Source organism: Zootoca vivipara, chromosome 8 (assembly GCF_963506605.1).
Source record: "Zootoca vivipara chromosome 8, rZooViv1.1, whole genome shotgun sequence".
Classification (NCBI taxonomy): domain Eukaryota; kingdom Metazoa; phylum Chordata; class Lepidosauria; order Squamata; family Lacertidae; genus Zootoca; species Zootoca vivipara.
Genome location: NC_083283.1, coordinates 32,696,533 through 32,720,721, shown reverse-complemented (window position 1 = coordinate 32,720,721; position 24,189 = coordinate 32,696,533). Strand labels below are relative to the sequence as shown.

General features: G+C 41.0%; 1 protein-coding gene across 9 annotated transcripts in view; it reads right to left on the bottom strand.

The window, feature by feature from the left end:
* The window catches only part of NCOA2 (nuclear receptor coactivator 2), a 131,605-nt gene that overhangs the window by 6,754 nt on the left and 100,662 nt on the right, over positions 1-24,189 (bottom strand). For 2 of the 9 annotated variants that reach the window (XM_035125667.2, XM_060277755.1), the window contains 12 exons: positions 21,545-22,808; positions 15,509-15,719; positions 13,372-13,578; positions 11,833-12,051; positions 11,282-11,411; positions 7,629-7,794; positions 4,888-5,169; positions 4,442-4,531; positions 2,686-2,914; positions 1,984-2,161; positions 540-738; positions 84-173 (listed from right to left, as the gene is read on the bottom strand). In XM_035125667.2, coding sequence (XP_034981558.1) covers positions 84-173; positions 540-738; positions 1,984-2,161; positions 2,686-2,914; positions 4,442-4,531; positions 4,888-5,169; positions 7,629-7,794; positions 11,282-11,411; positions 11,833-12,051; positions 13,372-13,578; positions 15,509-15,719; positions 21,545-22,808 — 3,265 coding nt within the window. Of the gene's footprint in view, positions 1-83; positions 174-539; positions 739-1,983; positions 2,915-4,441; positions 4,532-4,887; positions 5,170-7,628; positions 7,795-11,281; positions 11,412-11,832; positions 12,052-13,371; positions 13,579-15,508; positions 15,720-21,544; positions 22,809-24,189 lie in introns of those variants that run through there. The other 7 variants (XM_035125669.2, XM_035125670.2, XM_035125671.2 and 4 more) reach the window with 7 other exon arrangements.

Sequence of the window (24,189 nt, the reverse complement as noted above, 5' to 3'; positions counted from 1 at the left end):
AGGAAGAATCATATTACTTGCAACTGGAGAAAATTGTATCTATTCCTTAAAAGATTCAAGGTAAAATGTGAACTGTTTCCTACCCGTGATGCATCTCCCTCCTGCTTTATCATATCCATTCCAGGTAGCTGGTTTGGAAAAAGATTGCCTCCTCTCATAGCAGGATCATTAACCTACAGCAGGGAGAAGACTCATTTGTTAAGTCACTGGGGGAAATAGAAAGCATCTTTGAATAAACCACAACACTGCATGCATACATGCACACGCGCTCCTTTCTAGCCATAAAAAAATAACAAAATAAAGAGAGCAGACTGTATGACACATGTCGTACAAGGTGTAGTGCCATGGGCTCAACTCCACTTCTCTCCCCTCTTTACACTGTCATTCTTAGGCACATTTTGCTGACTTGCCCTATTTTGAGTTGGTTACTGTGAGAGGGGGAGTGTCTCCAGGGCAAATGTTAAAATTGGTAACATGTTGGAGAAAGCTGTATTAAATCAACTACTGGTTACAAATTTCACCAGGTAGAGAATTCTCACCTGCTCAGGACCCATGGAGGACAACCCTGATGTAGGCACAGAGGTTGCTGAGGTCATGCTGATCTGTCCTGTCATCTGGTTCATGTTGTTCATACCGCTTGTGTTGGTCACCATGGATACATTGATGTTCATGTTGTTATTGTACATGCTGGTGTTTGCTTGCTGCCCGAAGTGTGGTGGAGATTGTTGTGAAAACATGCTGCAGGATGAAGTACACACCAGCATGTCAGAATCAATATGTTTATCCTCCAGGCCTTGAACGTTCCTGAACACCTCAGAGGGTTAGTGCATGTGGGGACGCCTTCAATAAATGGAGTCTGATTATCAGTGCACAAGACATGCATTTCTTTCTCAGCTTGTAAGTAATGTGATGATTAGGTCTGCAAAAATTCTCCCCACAATTTTTGCCAAAATAATATATGCGTTAAATAGATCTATAGCATCTTTAAAAGAGTAATAAATTGGAAAAGAAACTTTTCCTGCTTATCTTTTACCATCAAGATGAAAAGACACTTAAAATATTCTGAGCCAACCTTAGGGCCATCTAAACATAGTTGTCGTGCTCATTCAAGAGAAACCAATGCAGTGACCTAGATGTGTGTGTATGTATCTATCTAATTATTATCTGTCAGTAGGCAGAAAATTTAAAGCCCTGCAAGACTAAGTAGTTTAGTTAGTCCACTGTCTTTGTAACAGACAAGATCCTAAAAACTGAAGAAAAAGCAGTCTTGGATGATTTCAAGTCAAATGATTTACAAATAAATAAATCATTATTATTTCAAAAAAAAAATGCTTCAGGGAATTGAGGAATTCAGCTGAGGGAATGCAGAGAGTGGGCAGAAAGGGGAAATCCCATTGCATAAGTGGTCTAGAAGGTGCCATGCAAGAACAGGTCTTTTCTGCAATGGCTTCCTGTTAGAGCCCCAGGGAGGTTTGGCTGACGTCTTCATGATATACCTTTAGGTGCCAGGCAATGTTTCTCTTCAACCAGGCCTTTAGCTGATTGACATCTGATGCCCTTTTAAATGTGTTGTGGGAAGGAGGATTATTGGTTTGTTGTTCTTATTTTTACTATGTATTTTGTAGTTTTTATATTGTAATTTTATGTTGTGAACTGCCCTGAGATCTGCAGGTGAAGGACAGTATACAAATTTAATAACTAATGCTACTGCTATGCAGTGCTGGATCTGTCCCTATAGCTCCATAAGAGAATGTATAATTCATATGACATGGCCTCATGTATAAAAGTCACATGTTATATTTCACTCTCTTTCACCATGGCAATTCCCAATAATGATTCTGGTGTTAGTCTGCAGCACTGCAGACTGTGTTCTGTGAATGGCCAGGTTCAACAAGATGATTGCTGAAAAAAATGCATGAATGAGCTTATATGACAATGGCCAAAACTGACGTACTATGAGACATAGCCCAGTTGCAAACCTACCTGTTTCCACCCATATTCCCTTGTGCCCATCCATTCATCTCCGTAGAGGATTGGTAGGCAGGATTGGCCTGAGACTGCTGTATCATGGGACTCTGGGTATGAGCCATTCTTGGGGACATCAGCGGACTTTGGGGAGTGGTAGCTCCAGTGAAGCCTGGATCGGCCTGCTGATTTATTCCTGGAAAACACAACCGGATTCTTACTCATGCTGCACACTACAATTCAGCCAGAAGTATGTAACGGCTTGGAATGGCCTTCACTAGGAGTACAGCAGTAATGGAATCTATTTTGAGGTGACTTTTTTGGACAAGGACAAAACAAGGCTACTATAAACTACAGTGAAAAAAGTCCTGTTGAAGACTAATATCATCATCTTTATTTGAGGTGCCGAAGAAATGGGATAAAGTCCACAGTTTACTTTGTTTTGTGATGTAAGACTTTTTAGCAAAACTAATGTGTTTTTGGTAGTTTTGTAATAAACCAGAAACATACTGTATTGCATTTTGAGAATCCTGACAAGTTCAAATGCTACCATCACACACACACACACACACACACACACACACACACACACGCCCTCAAAATTCCAAGTATCTCCAGATTCCAGATATGGGAGCCATATAAAGAACTGTAGGAAAGGAGCTGTGATCCTGGAGTTGAGAATATTGTGATGGATGTAAGGTGTTGAAATAAGTGCAATACCATAGTTTGGAGGAAATGGAAATTGCTGGGCATTTGCCTGGGGAATCCGCGGGTTGCTCATTGTTGCTGGTATGCCACCGGAGGCCACCATACTTGGCGTCATATTCATACTCTGTCCTCGCATCATCAGCGTTCGCTGCTGCACTTGCTGCTGCATCTGCCTATGCCTCAGATGCTGGCTCAGTATCTCCCTCTGCCTCTGGGCTAGCATCTGGGAATTGATGGGTCCCTGCAGGGTAAACAAAAAACTGCATCAACACATATGATTAGCAAAGGCATTTCCATCAGCCTGGCTACTAAAAAAAACCAAAAACCCTTGCAACTTTACAATAATCGGCTGAAGAGCTACCTTTCTGGCACATAACATATGAAGCTGTTTAATACCAGGCCAGACAGATTATTTATCTACCTGGCTCACTACTGTCTACTTGGATTAGGGCTCAGGCACAGTTTTAACTAGAAATGCCATGGATTAAAGCTGCAACTTTTGCATGTAGCATATAAATGTGCTCTTCATCTGGCCTATGATCTCTCATTCAGGGTTGATAAATTCTAAAACAGATACACAGATTACCATAGGTGACTGATATGAATTCCTAGAATAAGGCAATTTTTCTAAGTGATGTCTAAATTTGGTGTTGCCAAAGGCCCGAATTTTGAGCAGAAGTCCAGCTTGTACACAGCAGAGGGAGCAGGAGAGCCCCTGAAACAGCAGGGCAGGATTGCTACATTTTGTAGTACGTGGAGTAAAACATATTACCATCAAAAAATCATGAACCCTGTAATACAATTAAGTCCAGAATCTAAATTGACTCATCCACACCACAGCCTACTAAAATCAGTGTGTGCACTTCTCACATCCGTAAATTGAATAAAGCAAGCCTTGCTGATTTGAATAAAATTAAAAATAGCTCTCACGCTTTCTTTCTCAAGTTAAAAATATTCATAAGCGACACCTTTCTGACAAAAATCATAAAACCTCTCACAAGATCCTTAAAGCTATCCACCATTTCAAGCTGTTTCAGATATCATGAAACAAGTTTTAAAGAGAAAATGATGTCACCCTTGCTTAGAATATTTGGATTCATTTAAAGATGTCTAGCCCAACAATACCTGGAGGGCTAATTAGTATGCAACAAGAGTTTCAGGTTTCACTGCATGGTCTGTGGTCAGTTTGCATATGGCCTGCTTAGGGAACATAGAGAAATTCTCTGCCTCTCCAAAAGCTACGCAGAAACACACACACATACAGCTTCTGGTACAGCATGAAAGAGCTTCACAATTTCCTGCTCCGCAGATTAAACTGCGACTATAATATTCTTCAAGACGGAACTGTAGACATTTCACCAAAAGCAAGGAAACAGAGCTGCCCAATGACAATGTGTACAGTGACAGCGACTGCAACATCGGTAACATCAGTATATTATAGCAAAAACCATGCACTACTAAGTTTTACAGACCATTTTATTCATTAAATTCATTTCCTGCCCTTCCTCTTGAAAGGAGCACACAAGTGACAGAACAATTAAGGTAGCTAAACACAGAGGCAGACTATGAAAGATCTCTTCTGTAAGAGGCTTGTTGAACGAGGTAGGCACCAAAAAGACAAAAGAGATGGTGCCTATTATTTCCTGGGAGGGAATCCAAAGGTCTTATTTTAAACTGTCCTGTGATCTTTGAATGGACAACAACAACAACACCAATGTCGTACAGAAGGGATCAATTGGGTACGTCAGAATAGAAACATTTTCAATACCTGTTCCCTCACCTGTGTAGGTACTCCAGGTCTCAGAGACAGATTCATATTGGAAACATTGCTGATCTGATTCATGAGTGGCTGGCGATTCTAGGACAAGGGGGAAAAACAGAATAAAGAAATCAGTCATATAAGGCAGTGTAAGAAAGAATTCTGCTTGGATGGCAAGCTTTAGTTTTACGATACTGTGCTTCTTGAGGAAGAACTTTCTTATGGTAAGAACTGTTCGAGATTGAATGTTCTCCCCCGAAAGTGGTAGACTCCCCGTCACTGGAGGTTTTTAAGCAGAGGATGGATGGCCATCTGTCATTGATGCTTTAAGCTGAGATTCCTGCATTGTAGGGGGTTGGACTAATGACCCTTGGGGAACCTTCGAAATCTACAATTCTATGATTCTATGCATGCTGGTAAAAAGCATCAACAGAGAGCATAAAAGCATGAAATACCTGCTGTGCTTGAAGTCTATGCTGCAGCTGTAGCCTTAGCTGATTTGGCTGGTTTTGCACTATGCCAGCAGGCCTCAGAGCAGCCCTAGGCTGCATTCGCAGTGATGCATAGCCTGGTCTCTGCGCCATTGGGTGAAAGTTTGGGTCCTGCATTGGTGTGTAGTTGCCTTGGGCCATTTGAGCCTGAGATGCATACTGCTGTGTGAAAATGGGTGCCTTTTGTTCAAGGATGATGTTTGATTCCTGACTTGAGAATGGCTCTGGTTCTACAGCTTGGCTCTGCTGAAAAAAACATCAAGATGTACATGAACATAGAATACTTAAACATTTATTGAGAAATATGTTTTTATAAAGCAGAATAAACAGGTATGAAGCTGAGAAGCATAAACTTATATTTGCTTTAACTCATTCTATGCTTCTATTACTATTTATTAGTACTTGTGACTCATTCAGAACTACAGTTGTACCTTGGTTCTCGAACGGAATCCGTTCTGGAAGTCCATCAGACTTCTGAAAATGTTCAAAAACCAAGGCATGGCTTCCGATTGGCTGCAGGAGCTTCCTGCATTCAATCGGAAGCTGCAGAAGCCATGTCGGATGTTCGGCTTCCAAAGAACATTCACAAACTGGAACACTTACTTCTCAGGTTTGCGGCATTCGGGAGCCAAAACGTACGCATACCAAGGAGTTCGAGAACCAAGGTACAGTATGACTGTAATTGAGAAACAAACTATTTGATAAACACAGTCCTGGTCCAGATGCAAACAGGAAACTATTCTTGAGGAGCCTTGATGAGTCTGTCTTGCACACTCTCATTTTCTCTTCATTTTGTGCTCATGGAGATCAGAAGGAACCACAGTTTGATTCTGCATTTCCTCACAAGTGTAAGCAGTTTCCAAAGTTCAGACGCCATGGCAAAGTACAGCTTGTATAAAAACTGAAGCCAAAGCTTCTGATACCCTCCTTGCAAGTGCGAGGACAGGGGAGACTGTGCGAGGCTGAGGTTCATCATTGCTCATTTACATTTGGGGGGGGGAAGGAACTACTATTTCCTGTTATGTTTGAGCTGGTTGAGTACAGGAGGCCCCTGCTCTAAACCATTCATACTTTTTCTCTCTTTTAATTTTGTCATTAAAAAAAAAACTTGCCTCAGATTGCAGTGGTGAACCAGGGTTGAACTGCTACAAGAAATACCTGATCAGCCCTACAAACTTTTTCATTTTTCTATTTTAAGGAAGTTGTGGAGTGCTCCAACTCTGATCAGAAGCTGGTGAAGAATTCCAGCAATCAGAGTGATGGTACTCAGAGAGGAGTCCTTAACTCACCCTCCTCTCCACACATACTCCAGAACCATTTCCCCAGTTTAAATGAATCAGTAGTTTCTTTTGCTGGAGGTAAAACAAGAAAATAAGTTCTTCTGTGGTTCTCAGCAGGGCTAGAATCAGCTTTGGAGGGGAAGGATTTAGATTTAGAAGGAAAACCTTACAGAAGAAATGGTTAAAAAGAAAGTTACTGGTACTTGAGAGTACCTCTCACCTCACAGGTGCTTTTAAATATAAATAAAAACTTTGGGAGGTCTGATGTCAGATCCCCTAAATTGCATTTGGAGGGTTTTTAAGAATGAAGAAAGCATCATGACCATAATACTCCAGAACTTCTGTGTTGATGGACGTGACAAAAGAACTTGTGGGAGCTGTTGAAATATAACCTGAGGCATCCTGGGGTGTGGTGCAGTGGTACCTCTACTTACAAATTTAATGCGTTCCGAATGCAGATTCGTAAGTTGAAAAAAAGTCGAATCCCATAGGAATGCATTGGGAGAAAAAATTCGTAAGTCGAAGCAACCCTATCTAAAAATTCGTAAGTAGAAAAAATCCTATCTAAACCGCATCCAAGATGGCGGACGGAGCTCCGATCATAAGTAGAAACATTCGTAAGTAGAGGTACCACTGTATAATACTGCTCCCAGGATCCCAAGTAATATTGGTAAAAGATGGCCCAGGTATCCTCATCCATACTCTTAATATATGATGCTTTTGTCATTGGAATGACACTGAAGAGGGTGGTAGATTAGAGGCTGCCCCCATGACTGGACAGACAAGGCTTCAGCTTGGCAAACAAGCAGCTTACCAGCTGTTTTACAAAAGACTTTCAAAAGAAATACGGTCTGGAATACCTTGTACCACTGCTGACCCACCTCAGGTTATATTTCAAGGTAATAACTCCTATGCCATCTTTTACCAATGTTACTTGGGATCCTGGGAGCAATATTATACTGCAACACACCCCAGGAAGTCCTACCTTTAGCTTGACAGAGCAGGAGGTATGTGATGCAGGTTAGCCCTCTACCACCACTTCAAGTGGTATTTGCTTGCAGGCTCGAGTCCAAACTTCCTTCCTGCTCCCTCCATTGTGTAGCAAAAGGCATGCTGTTCCCATACATACAGGGTAGGACCAGCTGCCAGGCTATAATTAAGACCTAAACAAACTCCTCCCTCTCTCTGAGGAGGTTTGCCTTGGGATGGGAGTGGGAGTGAGATTACATGCAGAAGCTTCTCAAATTAAATTAAAGGGAATCATTGCATTGTCAATGAAATAATTTCCATAGCGTTAACATGTGGAGGGATATTTATAATTATTAGATCTGGTCAGCATTTGAAGTCCGTTTGAAAATAGAAACCACACTATTGAAATACCTTAGCTACATATATTTTCAGAAACGTTTAATAGCAGCACAGTACCTGGCTGACTAGTTCTGGAATCCCAAGAGCTCTATCAATTTCTTCCAGACCGTCAAAATTTCTTAGTGCCAAGTAAAGCTGGTCAAGGAGGGTCCCTTCATCGTTTGGAGACTCTGATGCAGGGTGTTGACACAGCAAGTCATCCGGAGCACTCCCAAATGGTTGCCTGAAAAAAGAAACAAGCAACTTGAAAGCAACTCAAGCAAGAACTCTCACCACCCAGAAGCCCCAAATTAATTAAGGGAATTTAATACGCACATTTTATGTGTGTCAGCTCTGCAATGCTAATTGCACTCAACTTAGTCTTTCTAAATTTTAGGCTTGAAAGCAGCTTTGGGGAACCTAAAACCCCCCAAATGTTGCTGGATTATAATTCCCATAAAGGTAAAGGGACCCCTGCTCATTAGGTCCAGTCATGACCGACTCTGGGGTTGCGGTGCTCATCTCGCATTATTGGCCGAGGGAGCCGGCATACAGCTTCCAGGTCATGTGGCCAGCATGACAAAGCTGCTTCTGGCGAACCAGAGCAGCACACAGAAATGCCGTTTACTTTCCTGCTGTACTTTGCACTTTGCCGTGCTTTCGAACTGCTATTCCCATAATCCTTGGCAATTGAACGTGTTGGCTGGGGCTAATGGGAGCAGGAATCTAATGGTATCTGCCAGGTCAGGGGCCCTACCCCTGTCCAAAAGCTTGCTTAGAAACAGGATGCCACTTTCTGTAGTAATCATTTAGCCTGATCAAAGACCAACCTTAAGAAAACAAAACTATGTATTTCAAAGTTTCCCTCAGTCATAAACCTAGGATTTTACAGATTTATTCCAAAGCTATGGCAAAGAAGCCATTTCTCCTTTCCAGCCTTTAGCACATGATTGCCCTACTTGCCAAACTCAATCAATCAGGGAAATGCAGTGCTAAGCCACAATACTGATTTACACCAATACATTCTGTTCTTATTCATGACCATCTATTCTATTCTGACAGCTTAATTTTGTAAAAAGCTATATGACTAATGATAACCTTAATCAGATCATTTAAATCAGACAACACAGAAACTGATGGTTTCTTTCCTTATTCTGTACCATATACAGATCACTGCTTGTTCCTGATAACATACCCACAAAAGATAGTGAAATTTAACATGCTTTGTCCTCAAAGGTGATGAAATCAAACCACCCGTGTGAAAACAGAGTGGTAAATAATAAATGCCAATGCAGTAATCACATGAACACAATAATTATTTAGGTTTTGTAAAAAAATTAATTAGAATAACAAGATTAAAGGAAACAAGCAGCACTAAATGCATCATACATGTGATGCAAAACTCAGTTAGTATTATATAATGATGAAATGGCTGACATGAAGCAATAAAGCTCACTGGTATAATGTGTCACTGTAATTGTGAAATGCCTATTTTCCATTCACTTATGAAGGCACAAAGCAGAACTGTATCAGTTGTGGCCTCTTAAGTTATGAAACAGGACCACACATTCAGCAACAAGACCAAGCAGCCACAAAACAGAATGAATGAGAACACAATCTGGAGCAGAGAAGGAAGACAAGAGAGAAAAACAGATTTTCCCCTTGCTTGCTGTTTCCCCCTTGCAACCCTCTTCAGCTGCTTCCCTTCCAATGGTGCAGCAAACGGGATTGCAGGAAGGAAGGGAAGATAAAACTGGCAAGTACAGGGAAATTGAAGATTCTTTCTCCCACCTGCCACTTTTCTGTTGCAAACTGCACTCTCCCTCTGCAGCTATTCAGAAGGGACTTGGGTTCTCAGAGTCTTCACTTTCAGTCTCGAGTTAAGTGTCCACTGTTCATCACGGCTTTCACTTATTTTTTTCATTAGTCTGGTGCTATTTTTGTGTTGTTTATATGGATGAATTTTATTATTAAAATTTGGTATTGTTTTGATACTAAATTTTATAGGAGGCTTGTATGGTCCCCTTCAGAAAATCATATTTAGAGAGCATAGTGTATAAGGAATGTAAAATAAATATATTTTATTTGTTTTAACAAGATAATGTTGATTTTTAAAATAAGAACTAGGCTTAACATCCACAATGAAATAAGTCTTCCTTCTACTTTACTAGCAAGGAGTAAAAACTCAAAATCACAAACTAAATACACAGTATAATGTAAGTTATATAACATAGTACAAAAGCTATACAATAGTTCATTGTATAGTGCTGTTCAATGATTCAGCAGTGAATCTTGTTAGTTTGTAACACTGCCACTGATTTAATCATGTAAAGCAGTATTTTGTGCATATTGTTACTGCAACTACAGGAATATTGGAAAACAATGTAAGATAAATGTCACGAAAGTTGCTGGCTACCCTCAAGCAACGACACTCCAAACCATCTTGTCTTTAATGCTTTTATTATGCAAGCTATTTACAAAGGAAGAGCTTCAGGAAAACATGTCTACTCATTGCTATCAGATTCTCCCAATGGCGCTTTTCGTCTCCTCCCCCAACAGAGTGGTTTGGGGACCCCAAATCACCTCCCTCTGCGTTTGCGAGCCATTGATCTCCTCAGTTCCGGGGTTATTGTTTCCCCACTTGAACTTTCCACTGGCCCCTCCTTCCTTGCTGATATCCCATGCTGCAGTAAGGGCTCTTGTATGCTGCCTGAGCCCTGGCCCCTTCCTCTCACTTCCTGCTTCCTGTCTCCTGTCCTCCCGCTGCTGTCTGAGCTTTCGGAGGAGCTGGATTTGATGGGGGGGGGTCGCTGCTCCCTGTAAGCCCACCCCCTTACAATAAACAACAAGCAAAACAGACTAAAAGATACTATAAACAAGTTTTAAACCATTTTTTTAAAAAAACAAACACATTTCCATCAATTTATACACACAACTGCCATCAAAATTACAGATTATTGTAATAGTTTCTTGCTATACAAAAGTTATTTTAAGGAACATCTTATGTCTTGAATTAATCACTCGCATTACTTATTCTACTCTATTAAAATTTTAGTCACATATTGCATCACCCAAGTTCCATTTTACATTGATTTCATTATCAAAATTCCATTTTACTTTTAAACTGCTAACGTAAGAATTTTAGAAGTTCTGAACAGTTATTAATACATATTAATCTTATGTTTATTATAAGTTTTCTATAATTAAATACACTGCTCTTCTTACTTTTTAGAGTAAAAGGTGCCGGTACTCACCATGAAGTTGTTACATACAGTAAGTACCACACTTTTAACATTTGGGGGGGGAGGTGCAGGTACTGTATACCATTCAGTACCCTCAGAAAAAAGCACTGGCTAAATTAAAAACAAAACAAAACACCACTACAGGTTCAGGTAGAGTTCACCTTTTTAACACCATCTAGAATTCCTAGTTAAGCTGAACTTGTATCAAGGGGAAATTCATACAGCTAATCCCAAAAGGAGCAAGGTAGGGTACAGTATACCACTTTCCTCCTCTAAACACGTCTACCTAACTGACAGTGCCTACACCCATCCACTTGCACTATTCTGATTCGGTGAAGTAAGGCTAGGCAAGGATGGCCAAGACCCAATAAGTAAATGTATTCAATATGAGCTTGCAAATGTGAAACTGTAAAGTGTAAACTTTCCACCTGGATACAGTATATAAATTGAAAGATGTACCAAAGACGAACCATTAAATAAAAGACGTACCGGTTTTGATTGCCAAAAGATGTCTGATCTATGGGCAAGATACTGTCTGGCCATGGGGCAGTCTGATTTGGAGGAGCCTGCTGCTGGGTATACTGGGGTCCTCCCATATTCATCTCTAGTTCAGAAGCCCCTGGAGAAAGGAAATCAATGGTATATCACATCTCACTGGAACTGGTAATAACTCTTTTAAGAACAACAGCCTTGTAAAGTTCACCATGCATACAATCTTTTTCTTAAAACACTATTTACACTTTATACCCTTGAGGGATCTCTTTTTGCCTGTGTACACTGTGCTCATGGCAGACGGACCTGATGGAGCCCAACATTGCAGTTCAGATAACACACAACTCTACAACTCCTAAAGGAAATATAAATCTGTTCCACTGTGTTTACAGAAGTATAAAAAATAATAATCATTGCACAAGGTATTCTCAAGTTCCCAATTCCTAAACAGCATCTAATTACATACACTTAGCTACTGTGGTCAATAAGAACGTCATCATGCAAAACCTATTAAAAGCGGAACAGACTATGACCACGCTCCAGCTTACCCATATTCATGACTTGAGATTGAAGCATCTGCCTTGGACCAGGTTGACTATTAGGTCTCATAGGTAGGCTGGATGTTGGGTTGCGTATCATGCCTCCTTGGATTGGCCTGTTCATGGCACTCGTTGTTGGAGCACAGGTCACCCTCACAGCAGCACCTTGGGTTCCCCAATCTCCTGATGGCATGGTAGGCCGAGGAGCATTACTACCCATCATCCCTACTAAAATGAACACAGAAAAGGTTAAATCAAGTATTGAGAGATGTACTAAACTAAGTTTTGATTGTTCTTTGGAAACTATTTTAGGAATTAGCATACTACATCAGATGGCATTTCAAATGCAACACCTTCCTCCAAACCTCCTTCTCTCCAATGTAGTCCCTTGATTATGGCAACTCTGTAGGTTAAATTTTTGACCTGAGCTAAGTCTGATAAGAGTAGACACACCCATTATCTAATTTCACGTAACAGGTCCTTGTATTGACACAACTGTAATTTTCATGAACCGCAAAGAATATGCTCATTCAAAACTATTCCCAATAATCTATAGTTCTTTAATCATAAATCAAATGGCAGACATTATGTTTCAGAGATCTCTATAATAAAAATAAATCTATGAGACTTATAAAGAACTTTCATATCTTTTGGAGAAAATATTGATTTAATCTCATGGAATGTAATGGAACTTGTTTCGAAGTAAAGAGTCTTACAAAAGGTAAAGGTAAAGGACCCCTGACAGTTAGGTCCAGTTGCAAACAACTCTGTGGGTGCGGCGTTCATCTCTCTTTACAGGCCAAGGGAGCTGGCGTTCGTCCGCAGACAGTTTTTTCCGGGTCATGTGGCCAGCATGACTAAGCTGCTTCGGGCACAATGGAACACCGAAACCAGAGCAGCGCAAGGAAACACCGTTTACCTTCCCACCGGATTGGTTCCTATTGATCTATTTGCACTTAAACAGTCTTAGGACTTCATTTTAAGACTGTAATCCTATGTACAATTTACATGGAAGAAAGCGTTCTGAACACAGTAGGACTTTCTTCCAAACAAATATGCACAGGACTGGGTTCTCAATCCCCAACTCTCAATGGCTGCAGCAGTCCCAAATTTCATTTACTGATGGGGTAAGCGGTATCAGAGCCAGGTGCAATCACTATTCCTGCTCTTTTCTGTAGAGATCTATGAACCCAAAGAATGTTTATATGCATTTGGACGATCTTGCTCCCCACAAGAAGTAGAAACCTTTTGCTCTTATCAAGCCAGTTCTCAAGATTGACTGCTGAGAAGGGGCATGACAAGCCTCTGGCCTCCCAGCAGTAGTATCGCTGCTGCTTACTGGGAGAGAGAGGGGGTGGGGAGGCGAGTCCTGTGGCAATCCAGTGCTCCTGCTGTGGTGCAGTCGCATAACACCAGCCTCCCCTCTCTGGTAAGTGACAATAATGCCATTGCTGGGAGTCCAGTGATGCCACTCCCCACTAGTCACTCCTCCAGATTCCAGTCCATGTGAAACATCACACACACACACAAAAAGAGTGTTTAAGTTACCTGGGCTACTATTCCCAAGATTTCCTTGATTTCCCATCATTCCTTGACTGCCCATCATTCCGGGCTGAGGTATGACTGAATATGGACTGTTGTTTCTTATGGGTGGGAAACCTCCAGCACCTGGTTGGTTTTGCAATGCGATGTCAAGTTGTAAATTCTGGTTTGGTAACATCCTTCCCAACTGAGCTTGCCTTGCATTGGTAAAAGCTAAAAAGATGAAAAATAGTTGAGAGACTATATTGAAAACAATATTGAGATGATGTTTCAAAACAGTATATACAATATTTTGAAAAGCAACCTGCAGAAACACACCAATGTAGAAGAGTGAATGGCTTATGAATGGCTCATAATATTTTGTCTTATTTCTGAGAGACAAACACAAGAATGTCATGGTTAGAAATATATATTCCACAATCACCCCACACTTTCAAAAGATATATTACTCTTTTTGAGTATGTGGATATTTACACAGGACAATATCCAATTTAAAAAACAAAATGAAGAATACTTCTGCTTAACACACTATTTTACTGAAATAGATCAACACCTATATATTGGAGGCCTCTGTGGCTAGCTGAACGGTAAATATTTAAACAAAGTATTTTAAGAAAGAGTTCTCTGCAACTTTCTGGGACCTGCCTATTTTTAGAAAATGGTTTTCACACACAAAACTTTGCCTAACAGGATATTAACCTTGTAATTTACTCACTTAATTTAAAACTAATGCTATTTTTTTTTAAAAAAAAGTAATTCAATTAAATTCATTTGAAGCACATGTCCTCCCATTCCCTACTTTTTATAGCTGAAAGCACATTCACTTGCTTGGATTCAACTAGGAACAGTGATTTACAGGCAAATGTAGGTTTCTATGCACAGATCTGTTGTAGCAGGTGTGCGGGGGGGGGGGATCATCCCTGAGTAAACCTGGAGTTGCAGGTGGAGTTGTGCGGTTCAGAAACAGAAAAAAACCACACATTATGTTGAAAAATGAGAACAGTTAGTGATTTGGAAAGCTGGGTGGCAGTTAAAAGTCCTAATAGCTTACGCTATGAAAAACTTCTGAGTAAAGGTTCTCAGAGCAACACTTGCCTGTTAAGTGAAGCAAGAAGAAGCCCCAACTGTGTGGTGCTGACCAGGGGCGTCACAATGAGGGGGGGGGCGTTCCACTCTGGGCGGGGTGCCACTTGGCGCCCCCACTCCGCGACTCCCAAGCCGAGCCTCCAGCCTCCCGGTAAAAAGTCCACGCCAAGCTGAGCGGGCTTTTTACCTGGAGTTTGTAGCTGGAGGCGCGCAGGGGCGGCGATACCCCACCATGTAACAAAGCATGCGTCGTTACGTAACACGTATGCATTGTTACGTAGCGACGCCCCCCCCCCCCCCGGTGCATGGCAATTTGCCACCCTGGGTGTCGCGGAGCCTCACTACACCCCTGGTGCTGACTTCTTCATTCACTTAAGTCTGTTTGGGAGACCTTTGGACTTCTAGTTATTGCTGAACTACAGCTCCCATCACCCCTGCCATAGGTCATGAATGTAGGGCTGATGGGAGCTGTAGTTCAGCAACATCTGGATCTGGAGGCCCAGTGGTTCCACACATGTGACTTAGGTGATAAGTCATACATATTTTGAGAGGCTTCATTTCAAGTATACTCATCCCATCATACTTTGCTCACAGGAAGGACTCTGAAAAGCTTTTACTTTCCACTATCAAGCGCTCTCTGTGAAAACCATGATCACAGGCATGCACTTCCCTAGTGACCTCATGGTTTTGTGGACTGAAGTACATCTATTTTACTGTAAAACATCAACTCCTTTACACGGTGTAGTATTTCATGTCAATAATGTGTGGCAATTCATGCATTAATGATAGAAATAAAGTAAAAATTTCTCAGCAAGAAGTACATATTTTAAATCGACAGTGACTTAGACTTCCTAAGCAGTGCAATATCATGGTTTCAGGAGATGCCACATCTATTTCAAAATGTTGATCCTATGGATTAGAACAGCAGGTGGTGCTGTTTGATTACTGCAGGGTTTTTTTTAAAGGCACAGACAATCTGAAAGACCCTGAGGCACTGTTGCAAAGCCTACATTTTTCTTATCACAACAATTTCAGTCCAGCAACAAATCAGACTTACTGCTTTGAGAGATCCGCATTTGGGTTTTCTGGGCTCCAACAGGTGTGCCGGGGCTGTTTTCACCTGTGATCTGCATGAGGTCATTAATGATGGCTTGTTTGTCAACTGATCCTGCTGAAGTACCTGGTCGGGTATCTGGGAAAAGCTGTGACAACTGGCTATTCTGCAGATCATCTAGAATCTCCTCCAAATTATCTAGCTCACTGGCAGGCTTTGATGAAACAGAAACAAGAAAACATTCATTTTTCATAGTTTGGACAAGCTCTCTGGCAGTCAAAGTACAAGATAGGAATATGAGCACTTGTATCTTCTGTCAATTGGGTTGTCTGGTATTTACTCCTACAAAGAAAAGTCTAGTGTGGTCTTGTGTGACATATAGAAAAGGTTGACTGTGTGTCTGCACCCAAAGGCCTCAAGCTTCCCCCACCACTGTTCTTTCTGTTAGCACAAAGCAGACCAATTAAAGTTCTCTCCTTAAAGCAAATTGCGAATATTCTTTCCCCACAGCCCAACCATGAATTGGCAAAGAGATATCGCCAAGGGCTGTAGCTTTCCATGGATGAAACAAAGAATCTTTGTTCAGCAAAAAATCAGCATTCTGCCACTATTGTAATTCTGCTCGTTTATGACAGGGCTAAAAACATTCTATAGAACAGTTACTTCCACATGGCTAAAAATACTTTACATCTTGCATAGGCTTTTCGTCGGTGGCAGAAAAGTACTGTACAGCATAGTTTAAAAACATACACAGGTTATCTCCATGTAAGTGAGAAATCACCTACACAGCTGGAATCTTCGTTTGACAGAATGTAACATTTCCCAATTTACAGGAAATTACTGGTTTGAGAATCAGGGAAATTTACCAACGTACATGCTGCAGGATGCAAAAAATGTTATGTGGTGAGGAAAGTTTAATTGACTCAAAAATTCTTAAGAAAATTAAAGCTGACCAGGTGAAGCAGCAGCTCAAAGAAGCTTATAATGAATGCAAATATTTTTGTACATGGAACAGCCCTAAAATCCTCTATACCAGTGGTTCCCAACAGGTGGTCCGGGGACCCCCAGGGGTCCGCGAGCTATGCCAGAGGGGTCCGCAAGATGCTATTAGAATAAAAAATATATTAAATATATTTTGTATGATAACAGATTTTTTGTTTTGGCTGCTTCCTGCATGAGCAGAGTCTGGCGCAAAACTAGAATTAGATAGAGGCAGTAGTTCTGCTGTATGCCGTTAGGTGGTGCTTTACAAACACTACTGTTTTGCAAAGAGGCAGCGAGCACATTCTACTAACGCTCACCTCCCCAAGATGCTTTGCACGCGTCGGCTTCATTTGTGCGCTACTGCGCAGGTACCCTGTCTTCTCCATTCCCCTCCCTCCTCCCTGGCGCGTGCTGCCTCTTTGCAAAACAGTAGTGTTTGTAAACAAAGCGTTGTTTTTTGTGGAAGCTACAGTTCGCGTAGTTAAAAATGGACCGTTGGTTTAAAAGTGGTTCGTTAAAACGACAAAGGCCTACAGATGAAGAGGAAGAACTGTAAAAAACGTATAAATATAAAATATAAAAAGACTCTTAATTTGCTCTCACTTTTTAATTTTAGGATTAGGAATTAATGGGGGTCCTTGTCACAATAGCGGCTCGATGAGGGGTCCTCGAGAAAATTTTGTTGGGAACCCCTGCTCTATACAGAATAGGCAACAATCCAACAAACTGGCAACATGTTAGGTACTCCAGATTATTCTATAATCTTCCATACTGCCTCTGGATAGTTGTGGGAATTTATCTTAAAATGGTACAAGTGTATCCCCATCCTCCACAAATACAATTTCAGTCTTTGCAGCACTGATAAATCTTTCTATGAAACATGACAACTATAGAACACACACAAAAAATTCAAAAATGAATGCCATGCCTAACTTTGTTAGTAGCTGAGACTCATTTACAATAATAGAAAATTAGACAAAAAATGCTAAAGCCCAAGTGTTAATTGTAAACTACTTTTTTAATTAAACAGAATGACAAAGAAATGCAGGTGTTAAAGATTGTTAAATGTCCTTTTTCAATCAAGATACTTATACATTGCAGAGGTCAGGGCTTGTTACATCATTAATTATATTTAATAGTGCACACTTTGATAGTACTATGCATTTTATATAAGTTCCTTATCATTTGTACTTTTACCATTTATTTTGAATATTTTATGTTGTGAACGATCCTGATGAAGGGCAGTTTACAAATTTAAGAAATAATAATAATAATAATAATAAATAAATAAATTATGTATATGTTACTATACAAAATTAACAAAAGATATATCAATATTTTAAAAAGTTTTATGAAAGTATGTACTTGGAAAATAAGTATTTCATTATACAACAGGCATATACAGAAGCAACTTGAACTATTTTGGACTACTGTCTGTCTATCTTAGGGGTCAGCAAACTTTTTAAGCAGCAGGCCAGTCCACCGTCCCTCAGACCTTGTGGGGGGCCGGACTATATTTTGAAAAAAAAAATGAACGAATTCCTATGCCCCACAAATAATCCAGAGATGCATTTTAAATAAAAGGACACATTCTACTCATGTAAAAACACCAGACAGGCCCCACAAATAACCCAGAGATGTATTTTAAATAAAAGGACACATTCTACTCATGTAAAAACATGCCGATTCCCGGACCGTCCGTGGGCCGGATTTAGATGGTGATTGGGCCGCATCCGGCCCCCAGGCCTTAGTTTGGGAACCCCTGGTCTATCTGTAAATATATGCATATTTCTCCTAACTAATGTGCATCACTTGCAGTCACTGAATCCCACCTACACTTGCAGTCACTGAATCCCACCTACAATTCTTTGGCCTAGTGACTCAGACTCTGGAATGATTGGGTGAAATGCAACATCATGCTATAGTGAACATCCATCCCATCAGCACAAGCATTGCGGCTTGCCAGACAGAACAATCTCTCCTCTCTTCTCCCGCACACTGTTCTGGGTGGTGGTGGCGGTTCTCCCAAATGTGCAGGCCTTGTCCTTATGGGACTGAGTAGATGAATCATGCTCATTCTAGACAACTCACTGACAGCTAGGGATTTCACCATCCTAAATAATATTGAGGAGTACTAGATGAAACACTCTGTCTGGAATGGCTACCAAAATACAGCAGTCCTGTGTTGTCCCCTACCACGTCTACAATATTTGGGCAATCTCATGTGTTTCTCGGCATTTCACCACCATCACCACCACCACTCCAAGTAGCAGATAATGATGGGGAGCAAAGGCCAATTAACCACATGCTACATACAGTCTGGTTAAATGTTATGTGAAGGAGTAGATCCAGGGCAGCTATTTTCAGGCCCCATTACTTTGGGATCCCTGCCCCCAGTTACTTTTTTATTGAAGGTTGAGGGAGGCATGATTTGGCTAAAATTAGGCAATTTAAGGTCTGGGGCTGTTAGATTTCACTTAGGCCTCTAATCTTTCCTCCCATAATTTGAGCATCAGCTCCAGGACTTTCAAGGTAGGATTTAGAGCTGAACCCTGGGCTAAAACTGTCCTGTATAAATGAGAAGCTGCCTGATCTTTCAATGAGTACAGACCATCTAGACTACCACCTCCATCTCCTTATTTTGTAATTGTACAGTATTTAGGGGGACACAGCACAGTGTAGTCACCATTCTAGAGCACTGAATGAAACACTACCATACAATCAGTGTTAGAAACTGAGATATGAAAGCTAGGAGCTAACAACACCTTAAACCTAGGTTTATGGGTGCAACAATGGAATGCCTAGGCATGCATTTTGTAACAAGAATACAAAGCTGAAAATGAATGAACTGCAGCTAAAATCTTATGTTCATTTTTCATATGGCCTAGTCCTTCCCCTGCCCACCCCCCTAATATTCTTAAGAGGGTCTCTTCTCCAGTCTTCAGAGAGTAGCTGGAAGTGGGGAGGCAGAAAAAAGGTCCTCCTTTCCTTCCACTCTGCAATTTTAATCTGAAATCTTAGGCGTTGTACTGCACCCAGAGATCAGAAAATGTTCGCGCTAATGAAATTCCCTGTCGCAAAATGCACCTAGAACAATGAGAGTTTTGAACACTGCATACAATGTCTCTTGCCTCAGAGACATCTGCTGGTGCAAGACTTGTAGGTAGGGGGACATATTTAATAAAAAATTAAAACTATAAAACATGCCAGAAGCATTCAAAACTTAAATTTGCCCCAGCATTCTACCTGTTTCTCTGCAGTTTTCCACGTAGCAAACTCAAATGTGAATGCTTCCAAAGCCACCATTTCAATATAAGACCATTCCTATATATAGCTGAATGTGTGGTTCAAATTTGGCAGGGGCTTCATGTGTTCTGTGCTTTTCAAGGGTGAATGTGAGTTAGGGTTCAACATCCATATTTAAACTTAGGGGGGGGTGGAATTTCATCAGCACCAGTAAACTGGGTCTACCCTTCTGCTCCTTCCAGCTGCTTTTGCCCATTCCATGCAGCATAAATTGCATCCCACACAAATGTCCTTGCCACCTGTCTTTTGTCTTTTCAAAGCTTGGATGAGGGAAGGAGGAAAAAGCTCGATTTACAGAGTCACGTTTATATAAAAAAAAAATTCTCATGATGATTTCTTTGGAACTATCATTTGTATTTAAGCTTTGTTGTTTTTAGAAGATATTTAAGCATGAAACTCTACTACAGTTTTGGAAGAAAAGGGACACATACTGACAAAGTTGGGGGGGGGACAGTAATTTTTACCTAAGTTAGAGGACTGCTGTGTAAACACAACACAAATTTATAATTTGGCAGCCGTTTTATAAGCAGACTGCCTTATAAACCAACAACACACCAGAACAGGTCTGAGCTACAGGGGCAGAAATGCTTAGATAACACGACCATTATTACCTCCTATACAAAAACTGATGGTGTACATTTAATAAACAAGTACTTTTAGAATGTATGTTTGACCAAAATCTAGTAGCTAGCTGTAATAAAACTCAGAAACATAAAAAGGGGTGGAATTGTTTAGAAATGATTTTGATAGAAAAAAAATCTGAAACAGTTGAGAAGCAAATCTGTATGCTGGGAAGATGACTATTTAAATAAGCTACCTGGAATAATGCTATTTTTGGTGTTGTTACATGCTTCAAAGTATTTCCTGTTCAGAAAAAGTTACACTAGAAAGGAAAATGTTATTCTTTTTTCCGTCAAATTCCTCCTCATAAAATATTTACTCTACTATGACCATGCCATATTTACAATAAAAACTATACATAGAAATTAGCCATTATTTTCAACAGACATCAAAAGTAAAGCATAAACAATTCTATCCAGTAGGTGTTGCAAAAACATTACCGCTTTTGTTCTAGAAAGGAGAAAAGGATGAGAGGAAGACTCAAGAGGACAGAGGAACAATTTATAATATTCTCTGTTCTATCATTACAGCAAATGGGTTAAGCTTTGATCTATATTTAGATTATACTTCCTGTAAGTTTATCCTGCACCAGCTATGATTCTTTCACTTTCTCACTCTAGAGTGAGTTTTTGCTGTCGTTGTATATTTTTGCACAGAAGTATCCATGTCATTTTAGGGCACTTTTGTGCAGTTTGCATAATGAACCATTTCGTCCTTCCTCTGTGGAATGCTTTTTTCAATCAGCCCAATGTACTAGATTTGCATCTCACTACCTCTGATGTTCCCTTTCAGCACCCTCCTCACAGAAAGCCGATGTCACAGGCTTTTTCTAAAAATTGTTGCTTCTTCACGCCTACATTTCCTCCCCAACACCCAGTTGATGTTCTACCAAGAACCATACTGCTACTAACTGGCAAGGTCTAGATTGGATCTTTCAGCCAGCCAGGTCTTGGCAACACAAGCAAGGCAACTGTCTCCAGTCACAAACATAATCAACCACCCTAGCCAAAACAAAACAAAAAACAACCCACAATCCTGCATAAAGGGAAGACATTGATGCAAATGAGTAAGGATAATTTCCATGACAAATTTCCTGAATGAACAACAACAACAAAAAGAGTCTCTTACCTGTTCATTCGGCTCAAAGCGCATCTCTTCTTTTTCTGTCTTTATAGTTACTGGCTTTGTGCTACTGGAAGGGTCTGTCTTACTGTCCGACCGTTCCAGCTTGGGGGTAATGTCTGGTAAACCAATATCTTTAGTATCATCTTTATCTAGCAAGTAGCGAAGTAGTGCATTTTCTTTCTTCTTGGGACTCACCGGTTCCTGTTTTATAGTCACCTCTGAACCAGGAGCTGTGCTACTGGTCTCCTGGCTCGGTTCTTTCCCTGTGGCCTCTGCTGTGAGCTTGGCTAAGTCTACAGGAGAACTACTGTCCTGCAAGAGCCTGTGCAAAATTTTATGCTTCTCCTTGAGCGAGGTTCCATGTGTTGAACCAGAACCAGATAAACCTCCCGCGGAGTCCTTGTTAGCATCTCCCATAGCGTTAGACAAAGGTGAAGGCTCCATCTGATCAGATTTGGTGGTCAGCAGCTGTAAAAGCTTTGTCTGGCTTTTGCCATCATGAAGTCTGTTCTGTCCATCAGGCCTCTCACCAACAACCTGGGGCAGGCCATCATTACTTTCTTTCAGTTCTCCTGAATGGCAAACACTCTCGGCTTGTCCAGCTGTACCTTCCGATTGCTCCCCATGAAGTCCAAAGCCATCTTTAGAGTCCAGGCTTCCCATTTTGCTTAGCTGAGGAGGATTCATACTTACAGGGGAATTTTGCAAATTACCCATTTTTACGTCAGGTGATGCCAAGGATGACCCCAGAGAGACTCCATGCCCCTCGCTGAGAGCCTGAAGTGCATTGAGGGAACTGTTGGTATAACTATGGCTATTTCCTGTGCTGCTGCAAACCCCAACAGGTGAATGCAAGCTTCCTGCAGGGGAAAACTGACTGGGTGGGATCCGAGGACTGCCTGCCACTCCCGGACTCATACGGTGCCGTGGGGATAGCATAGAGTTTGGCTGACCTGGTGTCATGCCAGGGCTGTTTTGAGAGGGACTATTCATTTTTAGTGCATAGTTACTACCCTGAGGAGTGGATGCTTGTATACTTGACACATGGTTCATCCCGCCTGAACCACCAAACCTACTTGCTGGCATGCCCATTTGTTCCTTCGGGCCATTTATGGCAAAATTCATATTGCTACTGATGGTCATATCCTGACCTGGATTCCCACTGCACATGGCCTGATGGGCAGGACTGCTGGAGCTAATTGGGTTCAATGGCTTTCCCATTGCTTGTCCAGTTAAATCCTGGTTCATTCCACAAACATTCTGTTCCCTGAAACAGTAAAAAAGGAACAAAAACATTATTAAAATTTACATTTTAAATATGATTAATACAAGACACAATTGATAAAATAAAGATTTGACAATCCCAAAGGCAAAGATGGACATAGCATTTGTTTTATCTTGATGTATTTCTAAGCCTGGGGTGTCTACTAACATTTCTTTATCTTGTTCATAATGAAAGAGAGAAAAGGAACAAACCGAAGCAATTACCTTTTTGACAAAGATCATTGCTTTTTCTATTTTACAGATGAACAAAGATAATTTGCTGGAGGTTGCTGGTATCCATTGCTGAGATCCACGGCATGAGGGAGCCAGACCCTAAGGCCCTGAGGTAATGTGGAGACCTATGGTGGATGCAACTAGCCACTCAGTAGCCACACACCTGCACAGGACTGAGTTAAGAATGCTGGTCCCCTCCTCCATGCAACAACACTCAACAGGAGATAGTGGTAACTGTCATGACCTGAGCCTTTTTCAGAGGATGAGCTTGTGGATTCAGAAGCACCTAACCAACTGGAAGTGCTTCTGCAGGAAGAATCCTTGGTGCCAGCATCCCTCTGGCCAAGGGCATCATGTCCCTTGAGAACTCCACCTCAAAACTCCTACAGCAACTACAGCCTTCCCTGCTCTTCAGAGAAATCAACTGCTAAAGCAGCCTGGGCCCCTTTAAATGAAGTCTCTTCTCAGCAACAGAGAAATAGCTGCAGCTCCTATTTAAGGCTCAATCTGAGGAGGCCTGCTGCTGAAGCAACATCTGAGCTCTGCTCTCATGAAATATTGAGGCTACGCACTGCACAGACTATCCAGTCAACCCTTGCTTCACCTGACAACAGAACCATCATCTCAACAAACCATCTCACTGAGTCACCACTGACTGTGGAAATATATTTATTTTGGCAAGGAACCCAAATGAGTTATAACAGCTGGAAATGGATCCCATGGCTCTTGGGTTCATTTCTGTCTTAACAGATATCTTAATATCACATAAGAGAGAAAGCTCCAATTGGATATCTACAAGTTTGTTCTGATAGCAAATAAAGTTTTTACTATTTTGATTATATAAGAGAGAATCAGACAAATCTGCTTCTGAAAAAAGAAAGCAGAAAGAGGATAGGCATTTGTTGACAATCTGAAAGTAAACGAACATGCCTTTTAAGCCTTGAAACTGCTGCCTCATTTGCCAACAAGAGTTACAGTAAAAAGCAAGTTTTAAAAGTCATCTCAAAGTACGAGCCAAAAAAACTACAGTACAGTAAACAAGTTCAGAATGAGATCAGCATAGTTAGAGAAAGATTTTGTGAGTACATGCAAGCTGAAGAATGTGCATGAAGGACAGCGATGGGGGGGGGGGGAGAGGGGAAAGTTTTTCT